Source organism: Saimiri boliviensis, chromosome 19 (genome assembly GCF_048565385.1).
Source record: "Saimiri boliviensis isolate mSaiBol1 chromosome 19, mSaiBol1.pri, whole genome shotgun sequence".
NCBI lineage: Eukaryota > Metazoa > Chordata > Mammalia > Primates > Cebidae > Saimiri > Saimiri boliviensis.
In genome coordinates this window covers 35,285,591-35,303,557 of record NC_133467.1, presented here as the reverse complement: position 1 = coordinate 35,303,557, position 17,967 = coordinate 35,285,591, and the positions used below count along the sequence as shown (strand labels likewise).

At 39.0% G+C, this 17,967-nt stretch overlaps 1 protein-coding gene across 3 annotated transcripts in view; it reads right to left on the bottom strand.

Moving 5' to 3' along the window:
- ASH1L (ASH1 like histone lysine methyltransferase) overlaps positions 1-17,967 on the bottom strand; it is a 211,600-nt gene that overhangs the window by 116,995 nt on the left and 76,638 nt on the right. For all 3 annotated transcript variants that reach the window (XM_074389797.1, XM_074389796.1, XM_010348410.3), the window contains exon 3: positions 4,849-9,415. In XM_074389797.1, coding sequence (XP_074245898.1) covers positions 4,849-9,415 — 4,567 coding nt within the window. The remainder of the gene's footprint in view (positions 1-4,848; positions 9,416-17,967) is intronic.

Below are 17,967 nucleotides of genomic sequence, written 5' to 3'. Positions count from 1 at the left end.
ATTTTTTTCTATTTTTAGCAGAGACAGGGTTTCACCACGTTGACCAGGATGGTCTCGATCTCTTGACCTCGTGATCCACCTGCCTCAGCCTCCAAAGTGCTGGGATTACAGGCTTGAGCCACTGCGCCCGGCCGACAAGCTGACAGTTTTTAACCACTACTTTACTGCATTTCCTCAGAGCTACCCAAAAGGCTGTTTGTTTTTCACTCCGTATTCTCTCTCAAGGAAAATTTATAAAGGTATATAGTACGTTTTGTATCGTATGTGTTTCTGTAGAGTTAAATAGCTATTGTATCATTGATGAATACAAGAATGACACCAGAATATGGAAGTTGTATTAGTTAACACATGACTTTTAAAGCACGTAAATATTTTGCAGAACAAACTAGCAACTAAAGAAACGTAAACTAACACAGACTAAATGAAGAAAGACATAAGCAATGTAGTTCTGTTGAAAATGTACTTTCACCCACTTTCTTCCTCTTGGCTCAGAAAAGACTGGCAACAGACTTTTCTGCAAGTGTTTTTATTGTGTGGCTTCTCTCAGTGTTTGTACAAAAGAAACAAGCGCAATAAACTAGAACCACCTATCTCTGGCATTGCTACATTTATCTACCAATGACATCCTTCTGTGCCTATAGCTAAGCAGCTTCAACCCTTCTTTATATCCCCTTCTATAAAGCTATCTTCACCTTTTCCTGGAACACTAATGCCTTTATTTACTGTAGTATTTCTTTTTTACTTATTTTTTTTTGAGACAGAGTATCACTCTGCCAGCCCAGGCTGGAGTCAAGTAGCAGGATCACAGCTCACTGCAGCCTCGAACTCCTAGGCTCAAGCATGAGGCAACATGGCAAAACCCCGTCTCTACAAAATACAAAGAAATTAGCCGAGCGTTAATGGCTTGCACCTATAGTCCCAGCTACTCAGGAGGCTGAGGCTGGAAAACAGCTTGAGCCCAGGAAGGAGAGGTTGTAGTGGCCAAGATCGTGCCACTGTACTCCAGACTGGGTGACAAGAATGAGAACCTATCTCAAAAAGAAAATGCACAGCAGAGAAAAAAAATGAAATGAAACTTGTGTTCTCCTCTAAATTTACTCTTCTTGTAATCTTTTATCTCTTAGTGCATGTTATCTTCAATCTCCTGTATGTTCATACATAAGCCTGCCACTGACCTAATCTAAGCACCACTATGTTATCTAAATTACTGCAATTGCCTACTAACCAGTTTCCTTTAAATTATTTTTATCCTCTCCATCCAGTGTTCATGCAGGAGTTAAATGATCATTTAAAAATGCAAACCTAAAATGAATACTCCTTTGTCTTTTGCTCTTAATATAAAATCCAAAATTCTTAACACATTGTTTGGCTTCTTCTTTTGCCACATTTCCCACTCCTCTCTCTTTTGTATTTCCTCTCCCACGACAATGAGGGTTTTTTTCACTTTATCTAATATCTAAACTCCTTCCCAGCTGAGGATCTTAAAACATGTTCTTTACTGTGTGTTTTTTTTGGTTTTTTTTTTTTTTTGGAGAGTCTCACTCTGTTGCAGTGGCTTTATCTGAGCTCACTGCAATCTCCACCTCCCAGGTTCAAGTGATTCTCCTGCCTCAGACTCTCAAGTAGCTGGGACTATAGACATGCACCACCACACCCAGCTGATTTTTATATTTTTAATGGAGATGGGGTTTCACTGTGTTGGCCAGGTTGGCCTCAAACTCAGGTCTCAAGTGATCAGGCCACCTCGGCCTCCCAAAGTGCTAAGATTACAGGCGTGAGCCACCACACCTGGCCTTCACTATGGCTTTTCATCCCTTGACTCTCAACTTTTTATTCTCAGCCATAATTAGTAACTAATTAGATCACCCTCTGCCAGGAGTTAATCTCTGTCATAACCCTCTATTATATTTTTATAGCTTTTTTCTCAATCATACCATTATTTATTTGCTTATCACTCTACAATTTGTCTTCCTTCACTAAGCTGAAAATCATGAGGTCAGGTATCAGGTGTTTCCTATATTACATGCCAGTGACTAGAATAGTCCTGGATGTTTTAGGAATTCAATAAATGAACAAGTCAATGAATGAACAAGGAATGAGCCAGTCTGTTTACCCAGTTAAATGTTGCACATCTACCAGGTCTCAGTTTCGGGTCACTTTCTCAGCAGACTTCGCTGAGTTAGTCTCCCCATTTCATGCTATACTCTCTCTTTTAAAGGCCTTATCACAATTTTAACAATATGTAATGTGATTTTTTTTTTTTTTTTTTTTTTTTTTTTTTTTTTTTTTAGACGGAGTTTCGCTCTTGTTACCCAGGCTGGAGTGCAATGGCACGATCTCGGCTCACCGCAACCTCCGCCTCCTGGGTTCAGGCAATTCTCCTGCCTCAGCCTCCTCAGTAGCTGGGATTACAGGCACGTGCCACCATGCCCAGCTAGTTTTATTGTATTTTTAGTAGAGACGGGGTTTCACCATGTTGACCAGGATGGTCTCGATCTTTCGGCCTCGTGATCCACCCGCCTCGGCCTCCCAAAGTGCTGGGATTACAGGCTTGAGCCACCGCGCCCGGCATAATGTGATTTTTTAATTATCTACCTCCTCTATTATTATTTCCATGACTCAATGAACCTTATTGCCTATTATGTAAGTGTCCAAAAAGTAGAATGCCTGGTAAATACCTGATATTCAACAACTATTACTGATTAAATAAGCTATTTGTTGACTGAAATCTAAGCATAAAAATTTCTCTTTTCACTGTTAAAAGCTGGCTGGGCAACTCATGCCTGTAATCCCAGCATTTTGGGAGGCCGAGAAGCGAAGATCACAAGGTCAGGAGTTCAAGACGGTCCTGGCTAACATGGTGAAACACTGCCTCTACTAAAAATATAAAAAAGTCAGCTGGGTGTAGGTGTCATACGCCTGAAGTCCCAGTTACTCAGGAGGCTGAGGCAGGATAATTGCTTGAACCAGGGAGGGGGAGGTTGCAGTGAGCTGAGATTACATCATTGCACTCCAGTATGGGCGACAGAGTGAGACTCAGCCTCAAAGATCAATCAATCAATAAATACTGTTAAAAGCTAAGAAACACTCAAATTCTCCACTCAGTTTTTATTTTTCAAAAGTTTATGAATAATAAAAATCAGGACAAAAACTCTTTGCATTTGAGAGATTTATCTTTTCCCTATGCACAAATTTTCAATCTTTTAGGGGAATAAAAATAGTAACTAACATTAGCAATACTATATGACTACTTTTCGTAATACCTCTACTAATCCAATTATATAGGAGGGGATACTGAGGTATACAGAATTTACTTGGACAATCTGATAAAATTTTTCTAGATTATCTCTAAAAAAAATACACAAACATATATACCCATAATTTTATTTACAACATCAGAGAGTTTATGGACTTCTTAGAGTTATTTTACAAACTCTTAAGCTTAAGATCTCTCACAAGAACTTCTAATATTTTATTCGAATGGCAAATGCTTACTCTTTATTTTCTAGCTTCTCAATTCTTAAAAGATGTACAATTAAGATAGAAAAAGATGTAAAGTTTTTCTAGATGTACAAATGTATCATCTAGATTTCTTTTTTATATCTAATTGAAGCAGTTTTTATGAAGACATCAAAAGGTACTCTACAAAATGAAGTCTGTCTCAATGAGTACTCAGTTAAATTTTACAATGCTGAAAATGTCCAATGTTTGAATTTTTATTAAAAGACATAAAGTACTAGTAACATATTCTTCCTGTAACAAAGAAGCATTTATAACCACTGGATTAATATACATTAAATATCCTTCCAGTATTACTTTTACCTCTTCTAGACCAAAAAAAAAAAAAAAAAATCCTGCATACTACTAACAGATTTATGAGTCATTTCTCCTTATAAAAATTGGGTAATTGAGCCGGGCGCAGTGGCTCATACCTGTCATCCTAGCACTTTGGGAGGCCGAGGTGGGTGGATCACCTGAGGCCAGGTCAGCCTGGCCATCAGGGTGAAATCTCATCTTTAAAAATAAAAAATAAAAAAAGAAAGAAAAGGCCGGGCGCGGTGGCTCAAGCCTGTAATCCCAGCACTTTGGGAGGCCGAGGCGGGTGGATCACGAGGTCAAGAGATAGAGACCATCCTGGTCAACATGGTGAAACCCTGTCTCTACTAAAAATACAAAACATTAGCTGGGCATTGTGGCGTGTGCCTGTAATCCCAGTTACTCAGGAGACTGAGGCAGGAGAATTGCCTGAACCCAGGAGGCGGAGGTTGCGGTGAGCCGAGATCGCGCCATTGCACTCCAGCCTGGGTAACAAGAGCGAAACTCCATCTCCAAAAAAAAAAAAGAAAGAAAGAAAAACTGCATAATTAGCTGAGTGTGGTGGCACACGCCTGTAGTCCCTTCTACTCAGGAGGCTGAGGCAGGAGAATCGCTTGAACCAGGGACGGGGAGGTTGCAGTGAGCTGAGGTTGTGCCATTGCATTCCAGCCTGGCAACAAAACGAGAGTCTGTCTCAATTTAAAAAAAAAAAATGCGTAATAGCTTGCCTACATTAAAAAAAAAAGTTCAGGTATAACCTTAAGACTGAAAAAAAAAAAAAGAAACAGTTTTTCTGGTTTCCAAAAGTTATATGTATTTCTTTTTGACAATACCTCTTCTCAAAACAAAAAAAATGATAATAGACATTCCTTATCTTCTCAAATCCAAGAAAAATTATTACTGGGATTTCAAAATACATTTATAAAAAACAAAACAGGTGTATCTATTAAAAGTTCATCTACATTTATCAGGCACCCATGGAAAATAACCTATTTCTTTAACAAATAACAGGCAACAAAATAACCCTCTTACCTGCCAACGTCTGTACTGCCCTTTCGTTAGAAGGCAGTGGTTCCTTTCTATGAGGCCGATTTAGTGAAGTGTCCTGTGCAGAAAAGAGTCCAGGGCTGTCAGTTAATTTCTTCCGGCCACTGGAGTTAGGATTTGAAACTCTGCAGCTGCCTATTGCACTTGTGAAAAGGTTTGTATGTTCATCACTGCTGGCTGGCTCAGAGTTGGGGGTGAATCCTCCAAGGGATAAACTTGGAGAACTTTCTGAACAGTCAATCTGTAAAGGTGTCTGCAATCCCAAGGCCAATGGACTAGATTCTGAAGGCTCTCGGTGGACCCACTGTTCCTCTCTGTTTATTAAGCTTTTTGAAGGAGAGAGATGAGGGCAGGACATGTGACAACGGTGCTTTTCCTTATGTTTATATCGCTCTCCAACAGTATCCTTTCCAAATCGATAGCGCTTTAAAGACTCCAGGACAGATCGAGAAGAGCCAGTGTCCATGGAAACCTGGGGTTGTTCAGAAGAACGGTGTTCTCTGTGTTTGTGACGGTGCCTGTGTTTGTGCTCAACCATCCAGCCATAGGCCATCTCAGGAGGAACGCTGGGGTAGGTACTCATGGAAAGAAGGGGAGTCCTGCTGGTTGTAAGAAAGGCCTCCTGTCGAAGTAGCTTATGTTTTTTCTTATGGTATTTGGTGGGATTGAGAAGTAAATGACCAGCGTGCATATAGGAAGGAGGTGGAAGTGGAGTGGTGAAAGAAGGAGATGGAGGAGGTGGATAAAGAGTGGGAGGATACCTTCCATAGTAACCTAGTCCTATGGGAGCAGCTGTAAGGGGTGAAGGAGAATAAGGCATACCATAAGATGGATAGAATCCAGTACTAGAAAGAGGAAAACTAAGGCTGTGCATAAAAGGCATTTCAGCCATTGCCTCCCTCATCTTAGGGGGTCTCCCTCTTTTCTTTTTTAAGTCAGGTTTTCGAATGTAGTGCAAAGGGTCTAAGGGGAAAGAAGGATGTGTATAGAAACTATTAAAGTTGATTCGAAAGATAGTTGGCAGAAGATCTCGGGGGATAAAATGATGACTTCGATGGGTGATCCGAATTTCACTTAGGCGACTTATTAATTCCTCCAGCTCTGCAATAAAGTCTGGATCCTGTCTATTTCGAAGCTGAGGATATTTCTTTTTCCGTTTTCGTTTCTGCCTTTTCATCTTGTCATAGCTGAGGTAATCATGATTCCTGCGCTTACATTTGTGTTTATGTTTTTCTTTAAGACTGTTTAGCACTGTAGAGGTTTCAGGGGGAATCAGAGAAACATGCTCAAAAGAATGCCTCCTCTTTTTTTGCCCACAAAATTTCTCTGCCCTATCTGATGTGCTGTTATTATCTGTTCCAATTCCACTATCACTGGGAATGGTCTCATCACTATGAGACTCACTAATTGGGGAAGGAGTAGCTTCTTTTAGAGATGTGAGTTCACTTAAGTGCGAAGGAGAATTTGGCAACAAAGTAGGAGGAGATAACCGCCTCCTTCCCTTTGAGGCCTTCTTCATTGCAAGAGTCTGAATCATACTGCCCTGTCTGGAGTGTAAATGCAAATATGGCACTGAACTGGGTTCAACAAAACCTGCGTCACTACTTACAGGGCTCTGACCTCCACTAGTCCCAGAAGACTGAGAGCAAATAGGTGACGGAAGAATCTCAGAACTACTAGCAGATGAAGGCAGTAATGGGGGAAGAATCTGTCCTAATGCTGACCCAGTTGCCTGCTGAGCTGTTTGCTCAAGAACAGCAAGGCTAGTAGGACTACCAGAAAGAATACCATTTAAGACAGTTTTTGGTTTGCGACCTCTTCTCTTTCCTATATAAATGGTTCCTTTCTTGCTGACATTTATCTGTTGGCCCAATTTAGAGCCAAATGTGGCAGCAAGACTTGATACCGTATTATGAAGTTTGGATTGCACTTTCCCTTTATTACTTGATTCTACAGAACTTGAAAGAATCTGATTCAACAGTTTCTTTCTCTTTAAAGTCTTCATTTTATTTATTTTGCGGATAATTGTTTTCATTAATTGTCCATTGTTTCTCTTGGTAATTTTTTTATCTGGTTCCATCTCAAGGTCACTCATACTACAGACACTTGGCCTATGACTGTCATCGAGGTCATCTGGATCCTGAAGTTGATCCTCGCTCTCAAAGAAATCACTGCTACTTCTATGGTTGTCACTTTCAGATTCTAGCTTGCTTGGACTTTCGGTGGCAACAAATGGAGCCACTGACAGTACAGGTGGCTTCATCTTGACTGGTGACCTCATTTGCCTCTTAGGCCTGCCTCTCTTTTTTGGAAAAGGAGACACAGACAGACTTTGCTTGAAGGAAGGGATTTCAATTTCCGGTTGTAAAATTGGGGGTTCTTGTTCTTCCTTAGACTGTAAAGAAGAAAAAACTTTAGACGCAGGGATTTTTAAAGTCCTTTTAGGCGGCCCTTCTAGTTGAGGCATCTCCTTAGATTTAGGCCTTCCTCTTTTAGGCTTATAAATATCAGACAAAAGGTCACTAGAGACGCACATACTGGAAGATAGTCTGTGAGTAGCAAAAGACTTATGAGATGGTTTTTCACTATCAGCTAAGAGAGCAAGAGATGGCGCTGTGGATTTGCTCAACTTTGGCAATCGGCGTTTAAGGAAGTCATGATCTACAAATGAAGGGGGTCCAATGTTTTTCAAGAACTTGGCTGGCTCAGAATTACTATTTGATAGTGAGCTACATGAAACATTTTTAAAAAGCTCTGATCTTTCTAATTCTAGCCCTTTTGGAGACCGGCATGTGCTTCTTGCAACCACTTTAGTCCACCGAGGTTTTCTTCCTTTTCTTTTTTTTAACGGTTTGGACTGCAAACTAGTACTCAGGCTTTCAGCAACTTGGCAGTGTTTGTCTGATGTAGATACTGCACCCAGTTTTAAAAAAGGCTTATTACTAAATAAACTAGTGAAGTTAACAACTGAAGGGGTAATAGTATGAATACTGGATTCAGAAGTCAAACTTGGCTTTTTTCCGAGGGAAGAGTTTATTCTTGGAATATCTATATGGGTAGTTTTTGAATCATTTACCTCTTTATCAATCCCTTTACATTCAATACTTATGCTATGACCCACTGACCTATGACCGACATTCAAGTGGGTACTTTCAGAAGTAAACTGATTCTTTCCAACAGATTCAGAAATGTCTTCAATAAGTTCTGTAGCAGAACTTAAAAGTAATGGATTAGGAGTCAACTGTGAAGAAGTTTCAGGGGGACTTCTGGTTAAAGGATTAACAGATACAGTAGGTGATGGGGAAGGGAGATTGCTTTCTCCTACTGCACTGAAAGGGGATTTAGCTGTAGATACATCAGAAGCACCTCCCATTTGAAAGTCTGGGGAAGTGCAATACACAGGAGGTTGCTTTTCATGCTTTGAAGTTTCATAAGATCCCCTTTCACTGGATAAGAAACTGTCTTGCTGAATGCATGTTCCTTCATTAAACATTTCTTTCTCCAAATTAATGATTTCTTTTCGAACTGAGAACTTTTCCAATATGCTTTCTTTATTCTGCCGTATAACATTCTTTTCAAAAGTTTTGCTGGTGGCACTGTCTTTCAGGGATTCAGAAAGTTCCTGACTTTCCTGATTATTGATGTTTGTACTACAAGAAGCCTTAAGTGGTTCCTGAGTGGGGAGCAGTGCTTCGGCTTTAAGGTTTATGGCATCTTTACTGACCAGGCCTGCCAAAGGACAACTCACTAGTTTCTTTCCAATGTCCTTATTAACCAATCCCATTGCTGAATTTGCTACAATCTTCTTTGCACAGTCTTTGGCCACGAGGCCAACAGTAGAACCCAATTTCTTACCCAAATCTTTATTAACCAGTCCAACCACAGTGCCAAGTCCTAACTTCTTGCCAGACTCTTTATTCACTAAACCTGGAACAATACCAATTCCTAGCTTCTTTCCTGGATCTTTGCTCAGCAGTCCTACTGTAGTGATAGTTCCTGGCTTTTTGCCTAAGTCTTTATTAATGAATACCGCTGTAGTGCCAGTTCCCAGTTTTTTCACAGAGTCCTTATTGACCAATCCTACTGCTGCATTAAACACTGGCTTTTTCCCAGGATCTTTAGTTACCAATCCAACTGCTGTGCTGATAGCTGGCTTTTTTATTAAGTCCTTATGTATTATTCCAGCTACAGAGCCAACACCTGCTTTCCTGATTAAATCCTTGCTAACCAATCCTGCTGTAGTGCCAGTTCCTAACTTCTTCAGTTTTGTCTTGGAAGACTTGGAGGGCGGACAGGTAGCAATGAGCTGTGCCAACTTTTCTGTTACACTAGTTCCTCCATTAAGTAATGCTCTGTCCTTTAAATCAAGATCTCGGCTACCAACAAGAGTAGATGGTGTTGCGTTAATATAATCTGCCATTTCTGAGTGTACTGGAGATAGCTTCTTAGACAAAAGATTGTTTTCTCCCTGTGAATGAAGATGGATGACTTCTTCAGACTGGCATTCAATGGCTGCAACATCATCTGCTTTCTTGTATAACTTTGAAGGGTCCTAAAATTTGAACAAGAAAAAAGTTAAAGAGAGAGTAAACCTTATACCACTTCAGCTTAACTTAACAATCCAACAAACTAATGGATCACATATCAGATATACAATAGGCAACAGAGGTTTTTTAATGTTATACTGTACTAATGTCACAGTATGCTAGCTCATCTGCTTCTATGTGAGAGACTATCATGGTATATTATCTTTGTTGACTTTCAATATGATAAAACTATGTATTAGTGGGTCTTTAGAAATATCCCTGATATTTTTGACATTTTTAAAATGGCAAATCAATAGTCTACTTTTATCTTACTTTTGACTGAGTAAATATAAATGAAGCATATGAAAGTACCATTTTTGAAAAGGAAAATATTTTTAGCTACAGTATCCCATGGTTGTCTTCTAAAGTAATAGTTCACTGCCTACCTCCTTCATTGACTTAAATGATTCTAAATCTACATAAGACAATCCCTAATCTACTTCTACTCTTCTATAACTCATTCTCAATTCTGGTCTCTTTTTATTTTGGGGGGATGGGGAGACGGAGTCTTGTTCTGTCACCAGGTTGGAGTGCAGTGGCACGATCTTGGCTCACTGCAACCTCCAACTCCTGGGTTCAAGCGATTCTCCTGCTTCAGCCTCCCGACTAGCTGGGACCACAGGCGCATGCCACCACGCCCAACTAATTTTTGTATTTTTAGTAGAGACAGGGTTTCACCATGTTGGCTGGGATAGTCTTGATCTCTTGACCTCGTGATCTGCCCGCCTCAGCCTCCCAAAGTGCTGGGATTACAGGCGTAAGCCACTGCGCCCAGCCTTCAATTATAGTCTTGAATGAACAATAGAGTTCTCTCTTAATGTGGAATAGGAAAGACAGTTTAAAAATTCCTATTTTCTTCAGAATGTATTTTTATATAAAATCTTAGAGTGGGAAGTAACATTTAAGTAATTTACTGGAAACTGCTGTCTAATTCATGAATCTTCACTACATACTCTAGAAATGAATTCACTACTTCACACAGTAGTCTGTTTTACTTTTGGATAACCATGAAAGGGTTCTTCCTAACTATAAAATATTCATGAAAGAACGGAACAAATATAAGTTATGCTGTGTTTTTGAATAGGAAGACATAAAGATGACAATTTTCCTAAGCAAATTTATAAATTTAATGCAATCCCAATAAAAATACCAACAATTTCTTTAAAATTTAGAAAAATTGATGATAATGTTCAATGGTGAAAACATACATGCAAGAATAGCCAGAAGACCTAAAATGTAGAAAAGCCAGGGAATAGCCATACCAATTATTATTTTTAAAGCCCGAGTCACTGAAACAGTATAGAACTGACAAAAGACAAATGATCCAATGAAACAGGATAGAAAACATAAAACCAAATTCAAGCATGTATCAAAATGTACTGCATGCAAAATGCTACAATCTAGTTATACACTAAAAAAATTCCATATGCATTTAACTACATCCTTTGACCCAGAAATCCTACTTTGAGGGTCCATCCCAAGATACACTCGTAAAAAACAATGTCTGCACAAGGGTCTAAAATACACCACTATTTTAATTAAAAAAAAAAAAATTGGGGCCGGGCGCGGTGACTCAAGCCTGTAATCCCAGCACTTTGGGAGGCCGAGGCGGGTGGATCACGAGGTCAAGAGATCGAGACCATCCTGGTCAACATGGTGAAACTCCGTCTCTACAAAAAATACAAAAAAAATTAGCTGGGCATGGTGGCGTGTGCCTGTAATCCCAGCTACTCAGGAGGCTGAGGCAGGAGAACTGCCTGAACCCAGGAGGTGGAGGTGGCAGTGAGCCGAGATCGTGCCATTGCACTCCAGCCTGGGCAACAAGAGCGAAACACTCCGTCTCAAAAAAAAAAAAAAAATTTAAAAAATCCAAACAATTATCTACAGAGGACTAGCTGAATAAATTAAGGTACATCTCTGTACAGTGGAATACTAAGAAACTGTCAAAGAAAACAAAAGTAGGAGGAGTAGGAACAGATATCAGTATACTGCTATAGAATGATTTCCAGGATATATTATTAAATGAAAAAAAAAGCGAGGGTTAGAACAATGGTTATAATATACTATGCCTTGCCTTAGACATGTTATTTACATTCTGTATAGGAAAATGGGGATGGGCTGGGCATGGTGGCTCATGCCTGTAATCTCAGCACTCTGGGAGGCCGAAGCAGGAGGATCACCTGAGGTCAGGAGTTCAAGACCAGCCTGGCCAACAGGGTAAAACCCTTTTTAAAAAAAAAAAAAAAAAGACAATGAGAATGGAGAATATAAACATATATGCCTATCTGATATTTTAAAATGCAATGGAACCAAAGATCAGTGAAAATAGTGACCTATGGGAAAATAAACAGGGCTATAAGCCAGATCTCTATGCATCTAAACATATAGTTTTTAGTTTAGAAGTGTTTGAAACAAAGTTACATATTATAAAGGAAAGCATCCCAAATCTCTAAATATTTAAACAATAGGCTGGGTACAGTGGCTCATGCCTGTAATCACAGCAGTTTGGGAGGCCGAGGTGGGCAGATCACCTGAGGTCAGGAGTTCCAGACCAGTCTGGTGAACATGTTGAAACCCTGACTTTACTAAAAATACAAAAATTAGCTGGGTGTGGTGGCATGCACCTGTAATCCTAGCTACTTGGGAGGCTGAGGCAGAAGAATCACTTGAACCTGGGAGGCAGAGGTTGAAGTGAGCCAATAACATGCCATTGCACTCCAGACTGGTGACAGAGCAAGACTACATCTCAAAAATAAATAAATAAATGCAAATAAAAATAAATGCATCTAACTATTCAATACACAGAAAATTAGTTATTTAAGTATATGGAAAAATAAGTATTCTGAATTACTATAAAACACAATATTGAGACTCTACATCCTAAACCTTATAACATTACCCACACACAAAAAAAATACCAGCCAGATGCACTGGCTCACACCTGTAATCCCAGCACTTTGGGAGGCCAAGGTGGGCAGATCACCTAAGGTCAGGAGATCGAGACCAGCCTGGCCAACAGGGTGAAACCCCATCTGTGCTAAAAGTACAAAAATTAGCCGGACATGGCGGCAGGTGCCTGTAATCCCAGCTACTTGGGAGGCTAAGGCAGGAGAATCGCTTGAACCTGGGAGGTGGAAGTTGCAGTAAGCTAAGATTGCGCCACTGCACTCCAGCCTGGGTGACAGAGCGAAACTCCGTCTTAAAAAAAAAAAAAAAAAAAAAAATACCATTGGGTGTAGTGGCTCATGCCTGTAATCCCAGCACTCTGAGAGACCAAGACGGGTGGGATTACCTGAGGTCAGGACATGGTGAAACCCTGTCTCTACTAAAAATACAAAAATTAGCTGGGCATGGTGGTGCATGCCTGTAGTCCCAGTTACTCTTTACATTTAACTATTTATTATTCTGAATGTCCTGTCACATGATTTTGCCGACCATCTGTATTTCTTCAGCAGTGAAAAGCTGTTCAAGATCTTGGTCCATATTATTTTTCTACATTGTGGAGATCATTTCTAATTTAGAAGAGCCCTTAATATTTTACCAAAAAATGCTCCTTTGTTACGTACTTTTTTTTTTCCAATTTACCAGCTGTCTTTCACCTACTATTCTTGAAGTTAAAACCTTAAACAAAAGTTTTTTAAATTTTTTATATAAAAGAGAAAAGGTCTTGCTATACTGCCCAGGCTGGTCTCAAACTCCTGGCCTCAAGCAATCTCCTGCCTCAGCCCCTCAAAAGTGCTAGGATTACAGGTGTGAGCCACATCACCTGGCCAAAATCTCTTTCATATATATTCAAATACTTATGAAAAACTGTACTAATTACCTCACACATTCCTTATAACCCACCATATGATGCAATTACTATCATTATCCTATGAAATTCTCATTAATAGATAAAGAATGGTTTAGATATTGGCTAACTTGCCCAAGGTCACTTAACCAGTACATGATTAAGAAGTAATTTAAACATGGTCTAATTTTACAACTAAAGTTCTTAACCACTGTATTAAGTGAAATAGTCTCTTTAGCTTTATAGGTTTGTTTTGGGTATCTCTCTCTCTTTCCTTTTTGAGACTGATTTTAGCTCTATCACCCAGGCTGGAGTATAGCGCCTCAATCTTGGCTCATCGTAACCTCCACCTCCCAGGTTCAAGCAATTCTTCTGCCTCAGCCTCCCTAGTAACTGGGATTACAGGCACCTTCCACCACGCCTGGCAAACTTTTGTATTTTTAGTAGAGACAGGGTTTCACTATTTTGGCCAGGCTGGTCTCAAACCCCTGACCTCAAGTGATCCGCTCACTTCAGCTTCTCCAAGTGCTGGGACTACAGGAGTGAGCCACTGAGTCCAGCTCTCTCTTTTTCATTCATGAAAAAATATAGAATATAGTTTTGTTTTCTTATACCTGGAAAAATCATGTCCTCCTAAAGATGACAATCTCTACTACACTTTCAATTAATTCTTTTTTGGTTTATTTTTATTTTTACTTTTCTAGCTATGTTAAATTCTAAACATATAATCTGGGAGTAGGGAAGTAGCCTTTATTCCAAAAGGTTTGCTCATTGTTCTAAGAACATTACTCATTTCATGCCCATTGATTATTTATAATCAATGTAATGTAATAATGTACTTATTACATATTCTTACTTGTATTTGGAACTTTAAGTTATTTAGGTTTTGTTTCATTCATATTTATGCTTATTCTTGTGCCACTAGTATATGGATATTATAACTTCATAATTATATGTTTGAATGCTTGAAAAAAAAAACAGCTTTTTTTCTTCTTGTATTCCTATAGAAATTCTTTATTTTATGTATAATATTACTGAGATTTAATTCACATGCCATAAAATTCACCTTGCTTTTGTTTGAGACAAGATCTGGTTCTGTGGCTCGGGCTAGAGTGCAGTGGCACACTCTCGGCTCACCACGACTTTTGCCCCCCAGGTTCTCGCCATCCTCCCACCTCAGCCTCCCATGTAGCTGGGACCACAGGCATGTACCACCATACCCGGCTAATTTTTTTATTTTTTCCAGAGATTAGACTCTCACTTTGTTGCCCAGGCTGGTCTCGAACTCCTGTGCTCAAGCAATCTGCCTACTGCAGCCTCCCAAAGTGCTGGAATTACAGGCATGTGCCACTGCACCCAGCCAAATTCCCTTTTTAAAGTAAACAATTCGGTGGGGTTTATTTAGTGTATTTACAGAATTGTGCAAATATCACTACTTTAATAACATTTTCATTGGGCTGTTTTTCCATATGTATACTTCCCGATAAACTTGAGATATAATTGAAGTTTTTAAAAAATTCCACATGGCTTTAACTTTGTATCTTAATCTAGAAAAGATATCTCAACATTAATTTCAGCTCTAGAATAACAAAGTAAATGTATTTAGTCAAGCTTTTTCATGTTTCTGGATATTTATAACTTTACCTATATAAATCCTAAACATATGTTGTTAAGTTTATTTCTAAGTATTTCATAGATTCTGCTTTTTATTAATAAATTCTTTTTGCTGTTATAGAATACTTTCTAACTATAACTGGTAGTATTCAAGAACATTTTATTTTATTTTATAATATTAAATTTTTACTTTATCAAGAATTATTTTTTTCAGGCCATGCATGGTGGCTCACCTGTAATCCCAGCACATTGGAAGGCCGAGACAGGAGTATCATCTGAGGTCAGGAGTTGAAGACCAGCCTGGCCAACATGGTGAAACCCTGTCTCTACTAAAAAAAAAAAAAAAAAAAAAAAAAAACAGCTGGGCGTGGAGTGCATGCCTACAATCCCAGCTACTTGGCAGGCTGAGGCAGGAGAATAGCTTGAACCAGGGAGGCGGAGGTTGCACTAAGCAGAGATTACATCACTGCACTCCAGCCTAGGGTACAGAGCTAGACTCTATCTCAAAAGAGGAAGAGGAAGAAGAAGAAGAAGAAGGAAGGAAGAAGAAGAAGAAAGAAGAACAAGAAGAAGAAGGAAGAAAAAGAAGAAGAAGAAAAAGAAAAAGAAGAAAAAGAAAGGAAGAAAAAGAAGAAAGGAAGAAATAAGAAGAAAAGAAGGAAGAAGGAAGAAAGAAAAAAGAAGAAGAAAAAAGAATTCATTTTTTCAGCAAGTAGTTACTAAGTACCTACCGTTGAGCACTGAGGATAATAGCAGTTTAAAAAAAAATTCCCAAAACCCCTTCCTCCATGGAGATGTCATTCTAAGGCATGAGCAAAGTAGAGGAAATAAGTAAAATCTTTGGTATATCACATGATAAAATGCACTATGGGGAAAATCAGAGCATGGAAGAATTGAAAAGGCCAGAGTGGGACAATGTTAAAACAGGCTGTCTGGAAAGTTCTGATTGAAAACTCATTTGTGCAGAAACCAAAAGGAGGTGAAAGACAAAGATGGATCCATGGAGGTATGTGGGAAAAAAACAGTAACCAAGAAAGCAAAGGTCCTGAGCCAGGAGCTTGCCTGTTTAAAGAACAGCAAAGAATCCAGGTTTGCAGTACTACAGTAAGCAAGAGTAATGTGGCAGGTGGTAGGAACACAGACATTTTCAGTCCAAGAAAGGGGAAGCCATTGGAAGATATTTTAAGACGAAAAGGTGTATGACCTGACCATTCACTCAACAATACTTACTGGTGCCTATTCACTGTGTGGATACTCAAGGAACAAGACAAACCACCCCCATTCTCAAAGAACTTATACTACAGAGAGAAGAACAATAAAGAAAAACACAAAAAATTTAAAGATGATTTGTTAGAAGCTGGCAAGTGTTATGGGATAAACAGCAAGGGAATACTAGGAGAAGGCTTACAGCATTAATTAGGCAATTAGGTTATGCTTCAATGATCAGCTAACATTTTGGTAACGACATGAAGTGAGAAAATTATTAACAGGAACATAAAGAAGGCCATAGTGGCAAGTTTTGACCAACTGACTCGGGAAAATCAGTGCTCAGAGAGGGCTACATCAAGGAGACTGTTGGTAAACTGTTTTAAAGGCTGGAGATTTTACTCTTGAATGAAATGGGGAAGCATAGGGAGTGGGGGATGGGGGAGTTGAACAGAAGAGTGATACGATCTCAAATCTCCAAATGGTCCCCCTAGCTACACTCTTGGCAAAGCGGCACCAGTAGAGCTCAGAGCCTTGTTAGCAAGCTACATACTTATTTTGACAAGGCTTAGACTTATAGTGACTTACATGAGGGCAGAAACAGTGAAAGTGATGATAGATAACAAAGACTGTGTTATATATACACATATATATTTTTATATGTGTATAAAAATACAGAAGAGGAAGACTGAAAATTATGATCAGGAGTTTAGTTTGAGATATGTTAAAACTGAAATACTAAACATCGAAGTAGAAAAGACTTAGAAGAAAATTCAAATTTGGAAGTCAACAGCATATTGACACTTAAAAGCTTGAGACTGGTTGACATAATCAAGAGAGGGTGAATGTAAACAGAAAAGAAAACTAAAGACTGATAACATCAAGGTATTGTAACATTAAAAATCAGGAAGGTTAAGAAACTAGAAAATAAGAAGGGGAAAAAAAAGAGCGAAAAAATGAATGTGTGATATCTTAGAACTCAAAGCACATATTTCCAGGAGCAAAAAATGCTGCTGACAAGTCAAGTAGAAATGAGAACATACATTTGTTTGTTGGATTTAGCACTGTAAGGGTCACTGGTAATCATGCAATAGCAGTTTACTTATTATGGAGCAAAAACCTGATTGAAATGGGTTTAAAAGAGAATGGAAAGAGAAATCTAAAAAGTAAGTAAATAGCAAGGGACCCATAAAAAAACAAAACAAAACAATAAATAGAATTAGAATTATAGAACAGAATAGAATAGCACAGAATAGCACAGCACAGCACAGCACAGCACAGCACAGCACAGCACAGCAAAGCAAGGGAAACAGAGAAGTGGGGCAACAGCTAGAAGATGAAGTAGAATCAAAGTACAGTCTGTGTTACCTAACAATGGGGATAAGTTCTAAGAAATGTTTCTGAGAAATGTGATTTTGTCATTGTATAAACATCGTAGTTTACAGATGGTATAGCCTACCACACACCCACACACCTAGACTATATGGAATAGCCTATTGCTCCCTAGGCTACTAACCTATATAGCATGGTACTGTACTGAATGTTATAGACGACTGCAAAAATATATATAATTTTTGTATCTAAACATGGAAAAGTTACAGTAAAAATATGGTATAAAAAAATAAAAATACATTTATAGAAGATACAAGCACACTTGTATAGGGTACTTATCATGAATGGAACTTGCAGGACTGTACGATACCCTGGGAAAGTCAATGAATGCTCAACCTGAAGGGCTAGGACATTACTGTACACTACTGTTTATAAACACTGAAAACTTAAGCTACACTAAATTAAAAAAATTTTTCCCTTCGTCAATAATAAATTAATCTGGCTGGGTGCAGCAGCTCACACCTGTAATCCCAGCACTTTGGGAGGCTGAGGCTAGCAGATCACTTGAAGTCAGGA